Source organism: Oryctolagus cuniculus, chromosome 9, assembly GCF_964237555.1.
Source record: "Oryctolagus cuniculus chromosome 9, mOryCun1.1, whole genome shotgun sequence".
NCBI lineage: Eukaryota > Metazoa > Chordata > Mammalia > Lagomorpha > Leporidae > Oryctolagus > Oryctolagus cuniculus.
The window spans coordinates 82,084,611-82,102,594 of NC_091440.1; the positions used below are offsets into that span (position 1 = coordinate 82,084,611).

General features: G+C 42.3%; 1 protein-coding gene and 1 pseudogene across 7 annotated transcripts in view; both read right to left on the reverse strand.

Annotated features, from left to right (window-relative positions):
• The window catches only part of FRY (FRY microtubule binding protein), a 492,126-nt gene that overhangs the window by 75,182 nt on the left and 398,960 nt on the right, over nt 1-17,984 (reverse strand). For all 7 annotated transcript variants that reach the window (XM_008273531.4, XM_070049049.1, XM_070049050.1 and 4 more), the window contains 7 exons: nt 17,809-17,955; nt 16,216-16,384; nt 14,053-14,143; nt 8,397-8,479; nt 3,374-3,524; nt 2,427-2,530; nt 1,485-1,670 (listed from right to left, as the gene is read on the reverse strand). In XM_008273531.4, the coding sequence (XP_008271753.3) occupies nt 1,485-1,670; nt 2,427-2,530; nt 3,374-3,524; nt 8,397-8,479; nt 14,053-14,143; nt 16,216-16,384; nt 17,809-17,955 (931 nt within the window). The remainder of the gene's footprint in view (nt 1-1,484; nt 1,671-2,426; nt 2,531-3,373; nt 3,525-8,396; nt 8,480-14,052; nt 14,144-16,215; nt 16,385-17,808; nt 17,956-17,984) is intronic.
• LOC127487188 (U2 spliceosomal RNA) lies at nt 9,562-9,635 on the reverse strand (annotated as a pseudogene).

Sequence of the window (17,984 nt, forward strand, 5' to 3'; positions counted from 1 at the left end):
TGTTACAGACTCTGAATTAGGATGAGTTCTGGGTTTGAACAGCATCTCTGCCAGTGTCAGCGTAACCTCAGGGGTTCATATAATGCCTTATAGTTTAGTTTCCTATTAGAATACGGTGAGGACAATAATTCCTATCAGACAGGTTTTAGCAAGTATAATTCAAACTCAGTGTTCAATAAATGTGTATAAAGAAGGAAATCTCATGTGTTTGAATATCTGTTCTTTATAGACTATATGGTATTATGCAGTTTTTATTTTTTAAAGTAAATTCTTGCTTTAAGTCATTTTATATCACATCAGCAGTATAATGAATACAAAACTGATACACTCAGAGATACATCACTTCACAGACTACAATTTTCTAAGTCTAAGACCACATACTTTACGGAATACATCCGTATCTCCAGAAATTAGAACTGGAACTCTAAGAACTCCTCAGAATTTTAAAAATATTAAGCATCTATAGTAAAAAGAGCTCTGTGTGTCTGAGAAGCTACTGATGGGTTGTTTGCAGTTAAGTGTGGCTTAGTTCAAATGAAGAGCTTCAGCTCGGTCAGTGGGCCTTCCATCTCAGAGTTAATGAGGACTTCTTGCTTTCCAAAGAAATCTGCTAATATTGGCCAGAGGACAAGACAGTGCTATGCATATGTATTGAGCAAAATCTGCATCCTTTTCATAGTGAAGAAACTATTTGGTTAGCCAGCTCTTGTGGTGCAGCACTTATGACATAAAATGCCATACCATATCCAATGCCCATGCCATGTATAAAATGACCAGTTTAAAAAGTAGCCCTGAGCGCTGTGAGTTGGTAATCTTTGTTATCATTTTAAGATACTCTAAACATTTCATTCTAAATAAGAACCATGGGTTAACTCTTTTGGCCACATTTTCATGAATAGCAACACCAGTGACTTCCAAGGTGAAAATTCAATGGCTTCTTTCCATAGCTCATCATGGCAGAGTCATTTCTTTGGCTCAGTTAATGCCTTCTGTTCTCATTTCTAAGAAGACAATTTTAGTTTCAAAACAGCAATGGTTTTTAATAGGGTCCCACTAAATTGTGCCATCTAGAAAAATTCAATAAAGTGAAGATTCCTTCATGGCAACTGGAAGGTGCACATGCATCACCCCTGGCACCTTGGCCAAGACCTGCTTTCATGAAGAATGAGATGGTCAAGATTGTCTCCATTCTCACCCTCAATATTCTAGACTCCTGCTCTTGGCCAATGAGCACCTGAATTTCCAGTGCATCAACCGGAACATGTTAATGGAAATAGCAATTACAATCACAAGGAAGATATACTTAAAATTATTCCATAATGAAGAAGAGTTCTGAGAGGCTAGTTCACACTGAGTGAACGGATTTGTTGTGCTGGGAAGTTGGAGGCAATCACATGGGAACAGTTCCTTTGGGCTCCCCTGACACCTGCAGTTTCCTTCCTATTTGTGGCAGTCTGCAGGCTCTCTGTGGCATCTCTCATTACCTGTATAGAGATATTCAGGCTGGTAAGCTGGCTGAACAGTTAGAGTCTTAGCTTCACCCATCTCTCGAGTCTGCAGGAGCACAGAAGCAATGGCATGAAAATTGCTGTTGCAAGAGAGGGCAATCAAGAGGTGCAGAAGCAATTTTTTGCTGTGTTCAAAGACCTCAGGCCGGTAATGGTCCAAACCTGGAACAAAAGCGTGGAATCTCTTAGTATAAACAAAAGTTAAGCCCGTTTAGATTCCAGGGATAGTAAAGATTCCCAGATATTCAGGAGGAACACGTTCAAAGAATGTTTAGTTTCCTTTGTTATTGCTTGTGTTACCAACATAAAGAAGTTGGGCTTAGGAAAAATAAAATGCTTTACTCTTTATATCACATGTCCTCATAAAAGGCTGACAGATGGACTTTTCTTGACCTCTGTGTAGCACTGAACATGGTTAGCATTCTTTCATCCTGAGATGTTCTCTTGTTTGGATCTCCCTGTTACTGAAGAATTCTAATTTTAGTTGTCTCTTTCAACCTAAAATTCTGGCACTTTCTAGCTAGTTACTCTACATTTTACTCCACAGCTTGGGTATTTTTGAAGTCCAGTGCCTGGTCCTCTGTGCTCTGCATTCTTTCTCTCTATGCACTATGTCTCATGCCTTTAAGTGTATTACTTCAATCAAAGATCCTCAAAAAGGCTCAACTTGGGTTGGATATCTTTACAGATATCGCATTAGCGAGGTACCACTGGATTTACATTGTAGGAACAGAGCAATTTTAAACAATGATCAAGTGAAATTTTAGAGCAGATGTCACAAAAGGCCAATGAAAAATGGAAAAGACTAAAATATCTCAGAAAAGAGGGAAGCAGGATGTCAATATAAAAGGAAATCTCTGTGGTTTACTCCTATGTTTCTGAGTCAACAGGTTAAAGGTCCTACCGGTCCAGTCTTACCTAAGAAGACAGCATGGAGTAATAATGGTAGATGGAGAGCCCAATCTTCTCTTACACTATGATCCACCACCATCTCAGTCATAAAAATTACAGCAATGTTGCACCTAATCCAAGAAATAATGAAATTAATGCAACTTCTGGAGAAAATGGAAATGCACTGATAGATTTATGAAGTCACCATTAACTACAACCATTATATCTTGCTCAATAATTATTTAAACCTCACATTCAGGGAAAACAGAGGTCAACTTCTTTAAAAAGAAATTTTTGTTGATGGGTAAAGAGATACAGAGAGAGTTCCCATCTACAGATTCACTCCAAATGCCTGCAGTGATCAGAAATGGGCTGGACTGAAGCTGAGAGCCAGGAACCCAATCCAGGTCTCCCTTGTGGGTGGCAGGGGTCCGATTACTTGAGGTACTGCTGCTGCCTCTGAGAGTCTGCATTGGCAGGAAGCTGGAATCAGGAGCCAGAACTGTGGATCAAACTGAGGCATTCTGATATGGGATACAGTCACCTTAAATGCCAGCTAAATGCTCTTTCCAAGGTTAATTTCTGACAGCATGCAGCCCCATAGTAAGAAGAAATACTGGTTGAGTTGACTGCATAATGGAGCATCTGCTGGTTAGCAGGTAATAAAAGCTCTGGGGTAGAGGTAGTGAAGACAAGGTCCTTCTTTTCAAATTGTTTACAGTCTCTAAAGCATCACAGAACAAATACCCATGTCAAGAGGACATCAGGAGAAATTCCAAGGATCACAAGGTGGCTCTGCACATGGGTTCACAGGTGACCAAACTCTGCTGGGAGCTGATAATCTAGTCAGACACGATCCTACTGACTTCAAACGTCCTTTAATCTGATGGGAACTGGAGTGGTTTCTCTGGTTTCATAGGCAGAGAAGCTCAAAGGTAAGTGGCTGTTTCCCTCTCCTGGCCCATGGAGCTTACCTATGGAGTGGCCCCCGGGGAGTGATGGTCTCTGGGAGATAGTCAACCAGGGGTGCCCAGCATCCTCCAGTGCAGGGCATGGGTAAGGGCTGCGGCTGTTTGGTTTCTGTAACAGTTAGTAACCAGCCCGTGTAGGGAGAGACTGGATCATCTGTAGGGTGAGAGAGACACGATTTTTGCCTTCCCTTCTCAGTGTATTTAGAAAGAATTTTCCAGATGCCATGCTTGTAAAAATAACATTCCAACCTTTCAATTTGGTGACTATGAATTACATGATCAAATGAGTTAGAATTCCTTGCTTAGGCAATTACTTGATTGGTTATTACTTGATTACTAATTTATAGCTATTCATTATAGAGAAAAGGAAAATACAGACACACAAAAAGGAAAACACTAAATCACGTGAATTCCCGCCACTGTGAAAACTTGCTCCTCTAGTTTTTCCCATCTAAATAAAACACAATTCCAAATTTCCAGTCTTCTCAGGACAGGAACCTTACAGTCATTCCTGATTTCCCACTCACTTCCCACAGCCAACTCATAATCATGATGATGATATAGTAGTAGAAATAATAATAAAAATAACATTAGGAACTAACACTGAGTACTCACTTTATGCCAGATACTATTCTAGGCATCTTATATATAAGCAGTATAATAATAGGTACATATTACTATTATCCTTATTTTATAGAGGGGGAACCAGGTTAATTAACTTAGTGTTATCATCATATTTGATGATTTCTGCCTTCCAAACCTATTAAGATGGCCACTCATCCTCATCCTGACTCTCATGGTCTAGGCTACCGTGAGATTTCTCACAAGAATTCTTGCAATGGGCTCTTAACCGTCTTCCTACTTTTATCCTTGCCCCTCCCCAAGAAATCCTTTTAAGACAGTTCAGCTGTATCTCTTTCTCTATTCAGCACTCTCCAGTGGCTTCCCTTTACCCTCAAAATGAAATCTGAAATCCACTCCATGGCCTGGAAGCACTTCCAAGACCCCCACGCTGCACCTCTCTGCTGATTTCCTCTGCTCACTCTGTCGCAGTCGCCTGGCTTCCCTGCTGTCTGTGATCAGGCCAGGTTCCGAGCTGCCTCTGTTCCCTGTGGCTGGGATGCTCTTCCACAAGCACCTGCCTGACTTGCCCCTTTGCTTCACCTTATCACAGAGGCTTTCTCTGCCCACTGTATTTAAATCCATCCCCAGCCAATTACTTGCTGGCTCTTAATCTGTCAGGCTGAATCACCAGCCCTGCCTCCCCCATCTCTAATGCAAGCTCCGGGAGTAGGAACTTTCTCTGTTTTGTAATTGTTCCTCCCCAAGTACCACCACAGTGCCTGGCACATGGTAGGGGATCAACAAATATTTTTAAATGAATGAACTTCATCAACATTATCTTTCAAGTAAGCAAAGCAGTGAGGCTTTATCTCTCATAATGCTCTCATGATAGACCTGTGATATTCAAGGTAAGTAATTCTATAGGGGGCCACTTGATAATGACCCAGGTCCAGGTCTTAAGACAAGCTGGCACAAGCTTAAGACAATCTTGGGACAAGCTTAACATAGTAAGAGGAAGGATGTAGCACATCATCTTTAGGCATTTCCCTTTCAAATATTGTTTTTTTTTCAGTGTCACTTCTGAAAGGTATCAAGAGGTACAATCATGCATTGTGTAACCTCAGGGACATACTCAGAGAAATGTGCCTGTGTGATTTTGTTGTCCAAATATCATACAGTAAGCTTACACAAACCTGGATGATATAGCCTATTACACATCTACAGTATGTGGCAGAGCCACAGTTATAGATGTGGTCTGCTGTTGGCCAAAAGGTCATTATGTGGTGCATGGTTGTAGTTGACCAATGCTGCTGGTCTAGTATAGAATATTGATCTTAACAGTTAGCAGAGCTAGTGGAGGGGATCCCTCCTATTATGACAACTCAGGATTCAAACCAGGCCAGGCACTAGAACGAACATTCCACTTCTCCAGAGAAATGAGCTAAGGGAGTTCTAGTGGGTAAGGTCAGGGATCTCCTTAAAAAGTGACTGTCGGCTCATTCTAACGCACTGACAAATGAGTAACTAGAATTTTATGCCTTGCCATGGCAATTTTAGCTCAAACTTAAAGCAAGTACACTAGTAATTCATCTCAGTTCAGACTCTTACCAATTGACCCACAGAATGTCCCACTTTCAGCAAATCAACTTCTTGGATAACTATCTAGGATAAGTCAGTAGAAGTGCTAAGTAATTAGCTGCTCTTTAATAAATCTTGAATGGGGACCCAAAAGAAGAGAATATTGGAAACAAAAAACAAGCACAACTTTTGAGATTTTCAATAAGGAAGGGTGAATTGTTTTTGGTTTTAATGATGTACTTGGATATACATGAAGGGACTTCAAAAAGGGCCATGGAAAAATGGAATATAAAGATAAGTTTATTTTGGAACAAAAGTTTTAAAATCCATGTATAATTTTTTGATAAAAGGCACTTTTCATAAACTTTTTGAAGATCCCACATGTATATCCAATCAGCAAAGATTTGCTGAGAAGAATTAGTGTGACCTAAATCTTAGGTTTAAACCATTATAACTCAGCTACTTTTCTGCTTAACTGGTTGTATCCTTCCTATGGGGTCGGATACATTAGCCCGTGACCTTGGAAAATAATCCAGGTATTTTAAGTAGTTTTTTTTGGCGGGGGGAGAGCTTACATAATATTGGTAGAAAGCTACATTATAGATCTAGGTCTAAATCAATTTGCTTGTCCATTGCACTCAAGGTTTCTTTTTTTTTTTAATATAAAATACACTTCAGAAACTATGCATACTGTTTGCTTTTGAATAAACCCAGATATTGAAGCATGGGACCACTTGATCTCTGCTGACCCCTTCTTAGACCTCCTATCTCTGCTGATCCCCTCAGTAAATTAGGGAGAAAATAATCACTCTTTGCACAGACCAGACATCTGGCCCTAAGGTTTTGGAATTAAGCCTCCTAACCTTCACCTCTCTTGTGGCATATCCATAATTATGTAGCTAGAACAATAACACATCAGAGAGGTCCCAACTCCTAAAGTCTTATGGGTAGTTGTGTCCTGTTAGACATGTTGCTTCCTCTAGGACAAAGTAAAGAGATAGCACTCCTTGAACACTTGGGGAAAAGATCCTCATACATATTTTTGGAACATTCTGTGATGGCTGTTGGGTAGCTTGATTTTATTTTATCTTAACATGAATAAGTTAAAATATATGATCTCAGTGTCTAAACTTGTTGTCATGAACCTCATAAATAGGAATAATCATGTAAAGGATATTTTTGATATACAACTAAATGACAATCTAGATTCAAAATTTTCCCATTAATATGTCATTCATATCTATGTTTCTAGATAAAATAAAGGTCACATGACAATAATGGACTTTTTAAAATGTGTTATCTGAATTCACACTAGTTTTTTTTTTTCTCTTAACAAATACTTCTATTATTTTTTGTCCTTTAAGTCAGCAATTTCAGTTTCTACAATGGCATAATTACCTCACTTTATTAAAATTATCCCCTATAATTCACTGTTTCAATAAATATAAGGGATATGAGGTTTCAGAACAAGAGGACTCTAAGATTCTATTCACTATAATTCTTCTATCAAATTCTATGTCATGTACCCAGAATGTACAGATACTATACATTCTACTGTGTACATTCTATACATTCATAGCTACTGTAAAGTAATCCAGATAGCCAAAGTATAGCAATATTCCTAATGTAACATCCATAGCCATGGACTGTTAGGCTTTGCTGTACCATGCTGGTCATACTCTGAGAAGTCAGGATTAGAGTGCTAATCTATTCACAATTCAACTTTTCTGCTCTCAAATTTTGGGTTTCCAAATATTGCCACAGTAATCAGACTTCTCTTAAATGACAACTCCCCATTTCTCAGATACTACTCTCATCTGCAAAAATTGATTCCTTCTGGAACTAATGGCTCCGTGTTTGGATGGTACAGATCCCTGATGGGGCACAGAAAGAAGGGAGAATATAAACAGCTTAGTTTTGCCTCTTAATGATAGCTCCAGCACAAAGGTTTATAGGGGCATAGTTAACATAACCAAAGCTAGATTAAAACAATTATGTATGGATTATAGACATTCCTCCCACTGCTATTTTGGATGGCAGAGAACTACCTGCCTATGCAATAGGAAGTAGAGTAAGGGAAACTGAAATATGGGGTCATTGGAGTTATTTACCTCTTACTCGACTCTGCACATTTCCTTTAAAAAATATTAAAAACAATAACTACAAAGTGCACTTAACTCTTGAAATACCACTTTACTTGGGATTTTCACCAAAATAAAACAATTAATTCCAGAGCATAGTTTACTGATTTCCCTAGCACACCTAAATGTCCCTGGCAGAGTTTTTTGGTTCTAGACTTCCTGTAACTCATACCAAACAATTCTCTATACCTGCTCTGTATCTACTGAAGTTGTCTGTGGCTAGGACAAATCAATGAATGCATTGACCTTTTTGGTTTTCCCAGCTGCTCAAATCAGAGAAATTGCTGGAACAAAGCCTTCTGCCAGTTTAGCAGTGTTCACTCAGCTACTGAGAGGTTCAATGTGCAATCAGACCCTGTTCTGGGCAAGCAGGCTCACCAAGCTTACATGTTAAATCTACTCCTAAAACAGGTACAAAACCAAACCACAATATTTGTTTTCTAATGGGATAATATTTTACTGGCCTGTCCCCAACTGCATCACCAAGGAAAAATGCCAAGAATACAAAAATATGGGATTGGTTAGTAGTTTGAATTTTTAATTTTGATTTCGATTTGTTCACTGCTTGATTTTTTTTCACATTCAAGATGCTTCTGCATGCTGATTTGCATGGTTGGATTAAATGGTTATTTAATATTTATCGGTCTTTTTAAATAATTGTAACTAGAATAATCTAAATACTAGTTTTCCATTGCCCAACCACTTGCATTCCCTCTGGAAGCCCCCAGCCCCTTGGTACTTACTTTTGTCTTCGTCATATGACCCTCCGGAACTATTGCTGTATCTGGACTCCAGGCGGGTGTGGGCCCTGATGACATTGCTAAATCTTCAAAGACAACAAGAAGCACATGAAATATCAATGTGTATGTGCATGCGCTGTGACTCATAAACATATACTCTTGTTTACTAGTTATTTCTGATGACGCTTTCTTAAAGAAATATTATAATAATTGAGCTCCAAACATCTCTCCTATCAGAGGGACTCGTGATCATGTTTGCTCAAAAGTACAAATTCAAAACTTGATGGCTAACATTTTAATTGAACTAGAGAAAACTATAACATTTGCTTTGGAAAGAAAGAGGGCCTCATTCTGAATCATATGATTCCTTTATTCAGAGATTATGATAGGTGACCAAAAATATTTGCTGAATGCCTAGATAAGTGAAAATAGATAGAATCGGAAATACCCAAAAGTAATTTCATAACAAGCCTTGGGCTACATCTCAGAGTTTTCAGGGAAAGGTATTAGTTGGGCTGTAATATAACCAGAGGGATTCCTGTTCAGTCCTTCTTGAGGCTTGTTAAGAAGCAATCCGAAAAAATAAAAAGAAAGAGGAAGTAACTTCACACACAGCATCTTACAGAATCTGGCTCGGGCATCTACAAGATGAGCATAATTTACCAACGAGGCAACTGAGGCCCAGTGACGGCAAACAGCTTGTCCAGTGTCAACCACAGGTAGGTGGCAGTGCAGGGATACTTGCAGGGCCATGCTGCCTTTTATGGGGCAGAACGTGAGATGTAGACCAAGTTATCACTCACTAGTTCATCAACCATGGCCAGGACCCTCATTTTCTTGGAGACCCTCTCTCCACAACTGGCAGAAGGGAATAATACTTCACCTTTTATTTGATTGATTTTTTTCTTGGAGAATCAAAAGAAATCATGCAAGAGCATTTCCCAAACTGCAAGACAACATCAACTCTAAGTTATTAGTTGTTATGCTTCAACCTAGAATTTCTAGAAGGCCCTGTCTCTTCAGGGCACTTGGAAATCAACAGCATATTTATCATCCAACTACCTAGAAGGCAGAGAAAGAGTATGGCTTAGGGGACATGTGGATGCAATGGTAGGACTATATTTATTTTATATAAGAGATATACAGCAGGTTCTAGCTACTTAATATATGAGAGTACTTCAAAAATTTCATGTAAAACTTGAATTGCTACACTTGATCTTAGCCAAAAGGCAGAGAAGCGATCGAATTGCTAAGTATATTTTGGTGCAAAAAATTTCTAAATCTATGCATAGTTTTTTTCATGATACACATTTAAAAAAAAGATTTGTTATTATTTATTTGAAAGGCAGAGTGACAGAGACAGGGGAAGAGACACAGAAAGAGATCTTCCACCCATTGGTTCACTCCACAAATGGTCGCAACAACCAGCTAGGGCTGGGTCAGGCTGAAATCAGGCATCTAGAGCTCTATCCAGGTTTCCCACATGGGTGCCAGGGGCCCAAGTACTTGGGCCATCTTTTGCATCTTTCCCAAGAGTACCAGCAGGGAGCTGAATCAGAAGTGGAGCATCCAGGACTTGAACCAGCACTCGGATACGGGATGCTGGTGTCACAAGTGGTGGCTTAATTCACTGTACCAAAATGCTGGCCTCCATGATACACATTTTCTCTGAACATTTTGAAGATCCCTCACATTTGCAGACAAAACAAAGAACTAATATTCTCTAGAGATATCTGCAAAACTTAAGCCAGAACGTGCATGTCCCCTTCATTACAGACTGAATGTTCTGACCTAGCTGACAACAGATCACCACTCTGTTTCCCTCTGGACTACTCGAAGAAGCAGGGATGTAGCAGTCCTCATGAGGATGTGGAGAAAGAGCAAGGTTTCAGGAAAAAGTGCTGGACGCACCATTGCACTGCCTGCTGTCTATCGGGTGTAACCTCAGAGCATTGCATCAGTGATTTCAGTTGCTGAATTGTAGAAATGTAATAACTATCCTAACCTTTTTTTTTTTAAAGTATTATTTATTTGAAAGGCAGACAGGAATACAGACAGAGTGAGTTCTCCCAAGTGCCTGTAACAGGTGGGCCTGGGCCAGGCCAAAGCCAGGAACTCAGTCTGAGTCAGGGACCCAATTACCTGAGCCATAATGTGTTTCCTTCAAGGGGGCACAACAGCAGGCAGCTGGCATCAAGCATCAACAGGACTTGAACTCAGGCACTGAACTACGGGACACTGGTATCCCAAGTGGTATCCTGACAGCTGCACCAACATGACCTCCACCCCTCACCACACCAGCAGCTTTGTGCTTCAAACATTCTTCATTATCTTATCTTTGCAGCTATTGCTTTGTGAATCCATAACACAGAATATCTAGGACATCTGGTAGATCTCACATGAACTGGGCCATGTTACAATCTCAATCAGACTGATACTTGTGAAATTAGAAGTGTGTCAAAACTCTTAGCTTCTGAAGAAGCTCTTTAAGCATGTTTATGCTGACAAATGTAAAGCTACAAATGGTGCATGCAGAGCCCAGACATCATTCAGCAAGGATCAAAAACAGGGTCAGGAAGAACTCCGCATCTGGAGCTCTCCTCCTGCCTGGGAGCTCCACGGCACTCCTAGCTACTGAGCAAGCGTGGTGGACGTCAGCACTGAATTGCGCTCTGGAGAGCCGGGCAGGGCAGCAGTCATCCAACGGATGGCAAGCCTCGCCTTTTCCTTTTTGAGAAAGATCTCAAGGGATGTTAGGCAGAGTTTATGAGGCTGGGATGAAAGAGAAGAGCAAACCCCTTCCAGGTGCTTCCCCTGCCTCTGGAGAAGACTGAGACCACAGTGCAGCACAGCAGGTGTTGGAAAGGGAACAGGAAGACACTGACTCCTGAGAATCCAGTCTGTTATTTCTCTTTGCCTTCTTGGATTGGGGAAGCTCATTCTGGGTCTGGGACCTAGGGGAGTTTCAAGGATTAAGTAGACTGAATAGTCTTTCAACATCACAGGGTTATATTTTAAGAAATATATTTATGCTGGCATTTGGTGCAGCAGTTAAGTCGCCATTTGGAATGTCCTCATCCCATATTGGAATGTCTGGTTTGAGTCCTGCCTACTCTACACTTCCAATCAAATTTACTGTTGACGCACTCCCTGGGAGAGAGCAGAATATTGCTCAAGTACTTGGTCCCTGCCACCCATGTGGGAGACCTGGATTGAGTTCTAGGCTCCTGGTTTCAGCCTGGCACAGACCTGACTGTTGTGGGCATTTGGGGAGTGAACCAGTGGATGGAAGATCTCTCTCTATCTGTCACTGTCTCTATGCCTTTCAAAAAAAACAAAAAAAAACAAAAAAAAAAAAAAAAGGAAAATAAATGAATAGACAAAAAAAAATACCATGGAAATATCTCTGACAAGAGAAAAACTAGAGCCATGAAATGTCTAAATTTTGGGGCTAGTGCCATGGCCGAATAGGTAAAGCCACAGACTGCGAGCTGGCCTCCCACATGGACACCAGTTTGAGACCCAGATGCTCTACTTCTGATCCAGCTCCCTGCTAATGACCTGGAGAAACAGGAGCGGATGGCCCAAGTCCTGGGGCCCCTGCACCCACATGGGAGATGCGGAAAAAGCTCAGGCTCCTGGCTTCAGATAGGCCCAGCTCTGGCCATTGCTGCCATTTGGGGAATAAAGCAATGGATGGAAGCTCCCTCTCCCTCCCCCTCTCCCCCTCAGACTTTCTGTTTCTGCCTCTTTGCAACTCTGCCTTTCAAATAAATAAATAAATCTTTAAAAAATAAAAAAAAAAACCAGTATGATAAACCTTTCTTGGAATTTAAGAGTACTTTTTGTTAATAATGCTTAGTGAATAATTAAAAAAACACTCTGAAGGTTCTAAATTTTCTACAGATTTCTTTTTTTTTTATTTTGACTCTTGAGAATCTGAAGGTTAGGCTGATGGTAACTTGTAGTAGTTTTCCTCAGTAAAGACTTTTGATACAATGACCTTATCTTCCTCTTAGCTTGGTTTGTATTCTTTCGCCCCTGTTTTAGCATGCTTTCAGTGTAAGCTATGCTTTCCCCCGGTCAATAGGAACACTGTTACACAGTGTCACTGACTCTCATCAAACGACTATTAATCTAGTGGTGACCATGGTGTCAGGAGGCCGGCTGGGCTCGACTCCGTGGTACGCACTGGAGCCCACCATGGATGCTGGTGGCAAGAGCCCCTTGGAGCTGGTAACACGGCAGCTCTGAAGAGCACGGTCTCTGTGCATTCCTTCTTTACAAGGGTTGTCAAGAACAGGGCAAACGGATGTCCTCCATGATGGTTTAGTGAGAAAGAAGGAGAAATGGGGTGGGTGCATTAGGACAGCTAATCTGCCCCTGCGGTTGTGATATTTCTATTTTAATTTACTGGCTGAATACACAGTTTCAAGTCTACTGTGTTCAGTGCAGTAAGATCGTCGCTGAGGATGAACAGGTGTTCTGCTTCCCAGACGTGGACAGTTAGTGGTTGAGATGAGCATGTGTACAAGTACCTACAGAGCACATGAGGGGACTAACTATAAAGAAGGGAGTGTGGTAAGCAGATTAAAGAGAAGGCAATTTTAGGCTGAGATACAGACAAATAGGATAAAGAAATAGTACAGGTGGAGAATGGAATCAGAGGAATGGTGACGTTCTTCGGGTAGACTGTTCACATAGATAACTATATGTACATGCATTCATATATGCATCTGTATATATACAATCAGTCCACAGATCTATAGGTAAATAAATAGATAGATGGGTAGTTCAAAAAATTGTGGGAAAATGGAATATAAGATAAGTCTATTTTGGTGTCCCCAATCTTGAAACCCATGCATACTGTTTTTTCATAGTATGTTTTTCCAAGAACTTTTTGAAGATCCCCTCATATGCATGGGTTTCAAAAAATTTTTAGCACCAAAATAGACTTTTTTTTTAAAAAAAGATTTACTTGTTTATTTGAAAGACAGAGTTACAGAGAGGCAGAAGCAGAGACAAAGAGGGATGAAGGGATGGAGGAAGGGAGGGAGGGAGGGAGGAAAGGAGCGGGAGAGAGAGAGAGAGAGAGATCAGTGTCTTCCATCCGCTGGTTCACACACCAATTGGCCACAATTGGATTGTGCCAATCAGAAGCCAGGAGCTTCTTCTGGGTCTCCCACGTGGGTGCAGGGGCCCAAGTACTTGGGCCATCTTCTACTGCTTTCCCAGGTGCATTAGCAGGGAGCTGGATCAGAAGTGGAGCAGCCGGACTCGAACTGGTACCCATATGGGATGCTGGCACAGCAGGCAGAGGCTTTACCCACTATGCCACAGCACCAGCCCCAACTAGTGGTTTTTATGAAGCCATGGGATAAGTGGGTTCAGCATCCCTTTTTTCCTGTCTCTGCTCTGTGTGCAGGAGGAAATTGTTATCTTTAGGGATATACAAAGTAGAGCTTGAAAGTCAGTGTGTATTTCATGGAACCAAGAAGGCTTTTAGTGTGTGTGAAAATTTGGAAACCGCACCAACATGTACTAACATTGCACACACACACACAAAAAAAAAACAACCAAAAAAAAAAAACAATCTCCCAACACTGTACAGAAGCTGCTCAAAGTTCTACCAGATACGAAGCGAAACGCGCGCACTGACCTTTCATCGGATTCTTTCAGTATCTTGCTCTCCTCTGCGTCTGGGAAGCTGTCCTGGCCGGCCACCACCGTATTGCTGCTGGACGTGGTTCCTGGAGACGGAATTAGAAGAAGGCTGCTTAGACAGAGACACGTGCAGAGGGCCCAAGCTCGAGTCTCAGGTAGCTTCAGGAAAGGATTTCCTGTAAAGTGCCATGTTTGAAAGCCTCCTTGCGCCTTCTGCAGAATCTCACACATCCTCAACAGCCTTCTAAGCGTGCACCACCGAAATGGGAGAATCCCAGACATCTACGATGGTCAAACCAAATTCCTCAACTCCCTTCCAAAGGGAAGCTACTATGTTCTTGAAACCTTCTCTTCCTGGCTGCTTGGGTTAGGAGCTTATTCAGTGGGTTCTGCCCTGATGTTAGCTGCTTTAGCGCTTCTGAGTTCAGAAGTTATTGAGCTAATGCTGGAGAAGCAAGTTCAAGTTCCAGACTTCTGATTCCTAGGCTAGTGTCTCCCTGCAGGAACACTGCTCAGGCAGCAGGGTGTGGCACTCAGAGGACAGAGAGCCTGGGAGAGAAGAGAAGTCTGAAGGCAGTCACAGTACTGGGTAAATCAAGGGGCGCTGATGCTGGGGTGCCGGTGTATTCAAAGTGATAAATGGATTGAGGATCCCTTATCTAAAATACTTGGGACTTAAGTGTTTTGTTTTTCAGATTTCTTTTTTTGATTTTGGAATATTTACATATACCTAATGAGATATCTTGGGGGAGGGAAAGATATTCTAAGATACCAAGTTCATTTGTGTTTTGCATACATGAGTTATTTAAAAAATTCATGGAAAGTATATATTATAAAAAAAAATCTGTGCATGGATTTCACAGTATTTTTTCACAAAAATAAACATGTTTTAATTTTTCTATGAACCACCTTACATACTGTTTACACTTTATACACATAGCATGAAGTAATTTTACATAATATTTTTAATATTTCCATGCATGAAACAAAGTTTATATACACTAATCCAACAAGTGTATGGTGTCACGTAGGTACTCAAAAAATTTCATATTTTGGAACATTTCAAATTTTAGATGTGTTGGTTAAGGATGTTCAACCTGTGTGGCTGTGGGGTATTTTAGTCAACATTCAGAGAATATCACAGAATCCCATAGATATGGGAAGAGGGGTCTAAAAATGGAGATTCCTACGGGGCAGATCAGGGCAAAGTCAAAACCGTGGCAGAGAAGTACGGAACTACTGATTCTTGGTCACCCATACGAGATGATTTCATTAATACACAAACATGCTGAGGCCAGCACTGTGGTGTAGTAGGTTAAGCCACCGCCTGTGGTGCCAGCATCTCATATGGGCAGATTTATGTCCTGGCTGCTTCTCTTCTGATCCGGCTCTCTGCTTGTGGCCTAGGAAAGCAGTGTTAGTGGCCCAAGCACTTGGGCCCCTGCACCTGTGGAAGACCCAGAGGAAGCTCCTGGCTCTTGGCTTTGGATGGCATCAGCTCCAGCCATTGCGGCCATTTGGGGAGAGAACCAGTGGATGGAAGACCTTTCCATCTCTCCCTCTGTCTGTCTGTAATTCTACCTCTCAAATAAATAAATAAAATCTTAAATGAGGAAAATTTTTATAAAAAATACACAAACATGTTAAGAGTTTAACAGTGATTCTTAAGCCATTTCTGTATTTTTTTTTAAAGATGTATTATTTTATTTGAAAGGCAAAGTTACACAGACGGTGGGGTGGGGGAGGGTGAGAGAGCGATCTTCCATCTACTGGCTTGCTCCCCAAAAGACTGCAACAGTCAGGGCTGGGCCAGGCAGGAGCCAGGAGTCAGGAGCCAGGAACTTCATCCCAGTCTCCCACGTGGGTGCAGGGGCCCAAGGACTTGGGCCATCTTCTACTGCTTTCCCAGGCCACAGCAGAGAGCTGGATAAGAAGTGGAAGAACCAGGAGTCGAACTGGCACCCATACAGGATGCTGATGCTGCAGAGGGAGGCTTAACCTGCTACGCCAGAGCGCCAGCCCTGAGCCCTCTCTTTAAATAAGCGTGCACAAAGGAATAAGAAAAGTAATAGACGGCTTCTCATAGCCCTTTAGCGTCCTCCCTACGGGAGAGCCCAGCGACCTGTGACAGGACGTCCGCCCAGGTGGGCCTGCCTACCCGAGGCTGCGGCCGAGGCCTTGCTGCTGGCCGTGAAGCGGTAGAAGGGCGGGTTGTCGCAGTGCTGCACGATGGGGTTCACCGGCTCGGTCTGCTGCAGCTCGAAGAGGAGCTCTTCCATGGTCTGGATGGTGTTATTACGGCACAAGTAGATGGCCACTTTCTTAATCTGAGACGAGAAAAGGGAAACTAGCGATGTTGTCCCGAGTCCGGCCCCCAGGAACGCGCAGCTGGGGGCCTGGTCATTTACACACATCACCACCAAGAGTGTCTTCCTGATGGCTCCTGTTTGCGCCGGCCTACCAGGACCCAGCAACCGGACCACCACTCCTCTCTCTGCGCGCACCTCTGATAGGAGTGTGCTGTTGAAGGTCCCCTTTTTCTAAGGCTTTCATTTGTAAAAAGTCCCTTTTGGAACTCATTGATTCCACCTAAACTCAAAGTTGCCACCTACGGTCTTATCTGTAGAAAGAATTTTGTTTGCACAAACCTTGGGGAAAACCAGCAAGCTCTTTTTGTTTAAAAAGGCATCTAGCCCCCTACTATTCTCTTCTTCTCTAGAAACAAAGGAGTGTTAGCTGCTTTTATGGTTTTAACTTTTAAAAATACCTCTGGATGAAAGCCCTGTGCTGCTGCACGCCTCCTAGTCCATCCTGAGGTGCGTAAGTTTATGCAGCTCACAACAGCAGGGAGGCACAAAATCTCTCATAAAAATAAGCAGCACAGAAAGGCCCTGTGGGTTTGGGTTTTAACAACGCTGCTGCTGGCGCTGGCACTGTGGCCTAGTGGGCATCCTGTATGGGTTGTTGTTCAGATCCCGGCTGTTCCTCTTCCCATCCAGCTATCTGCTATGGCCTGGGAAAGCAGAGGAAGATGGCCAAAATGCTGGGGACCCTGCACCTGTGTGAGAGACCTGGAAGAATCTCCTGGCTCCTGGCTCCAGATTGGCCCAGCTCTGGCTGTTGCAGCCATTTGCGGAGTGACCAGCAGATGGAAGACCTCTTCCTCTCTCTGTCCGTAACTCTACCTCTCAGATAAATAAATAATCAATCAATCTTTAAAAAAAAAAAAAAAAAACCCTGTTGTGTTGATCTTATACAGACAGCAAACATCAGACACCCCAGAAGGACTTTCTTCTGCTGACTTCTCTCTTCTTCCACCTGAATTTGAAGTGGAAATCCTGAACACTCTGCATTTCTGTTCTGGTCAAGAGTATACAAAGCTTTCCCTCCCGTCTCTGCCATATGGATCTAAGGTTTAGAGAAGGCAGCTTTTGGTAACTGTTAGAAAAATATCTGCTCATTAATTCACAGGTTTCTGAGTCCCAAGGCTTATAGCAAGGGGACGACAAAGGTGTCACCTGCACATGTACCCTGCATCTCAGGCACGAGGGACAGAAGGGAACTGTTATGTAATACCTGGGTGAGCTCAAGGGAGATTAGCCTGACTGCCGAAAATGGCCATCTCTGTTTTCCTTGGAGCAGCAAGCACATGCTGACTTGTGAGTTGCACATGGGGTCCCCCCTTAGCCCCTTCCCGCGCCCCTCCCTCCCCACGGGAACAAGCACAGCTGGAAGCCCGGGAGGCACTTACGTAAGGCAGGAGAACCGTGTCACTGCTGACCCCACACAGGCTGATCAGGAACTGCAGCGCGATCCTCAGGTTGTTGCTCCATTTCTCATTGTTGGCTAGCGCGTTCCAAGCATTTTCCATTTCTGGTCCGGGAACTTCATCTCCATACTGTAGCACAGCACACAGCACAGAAGACC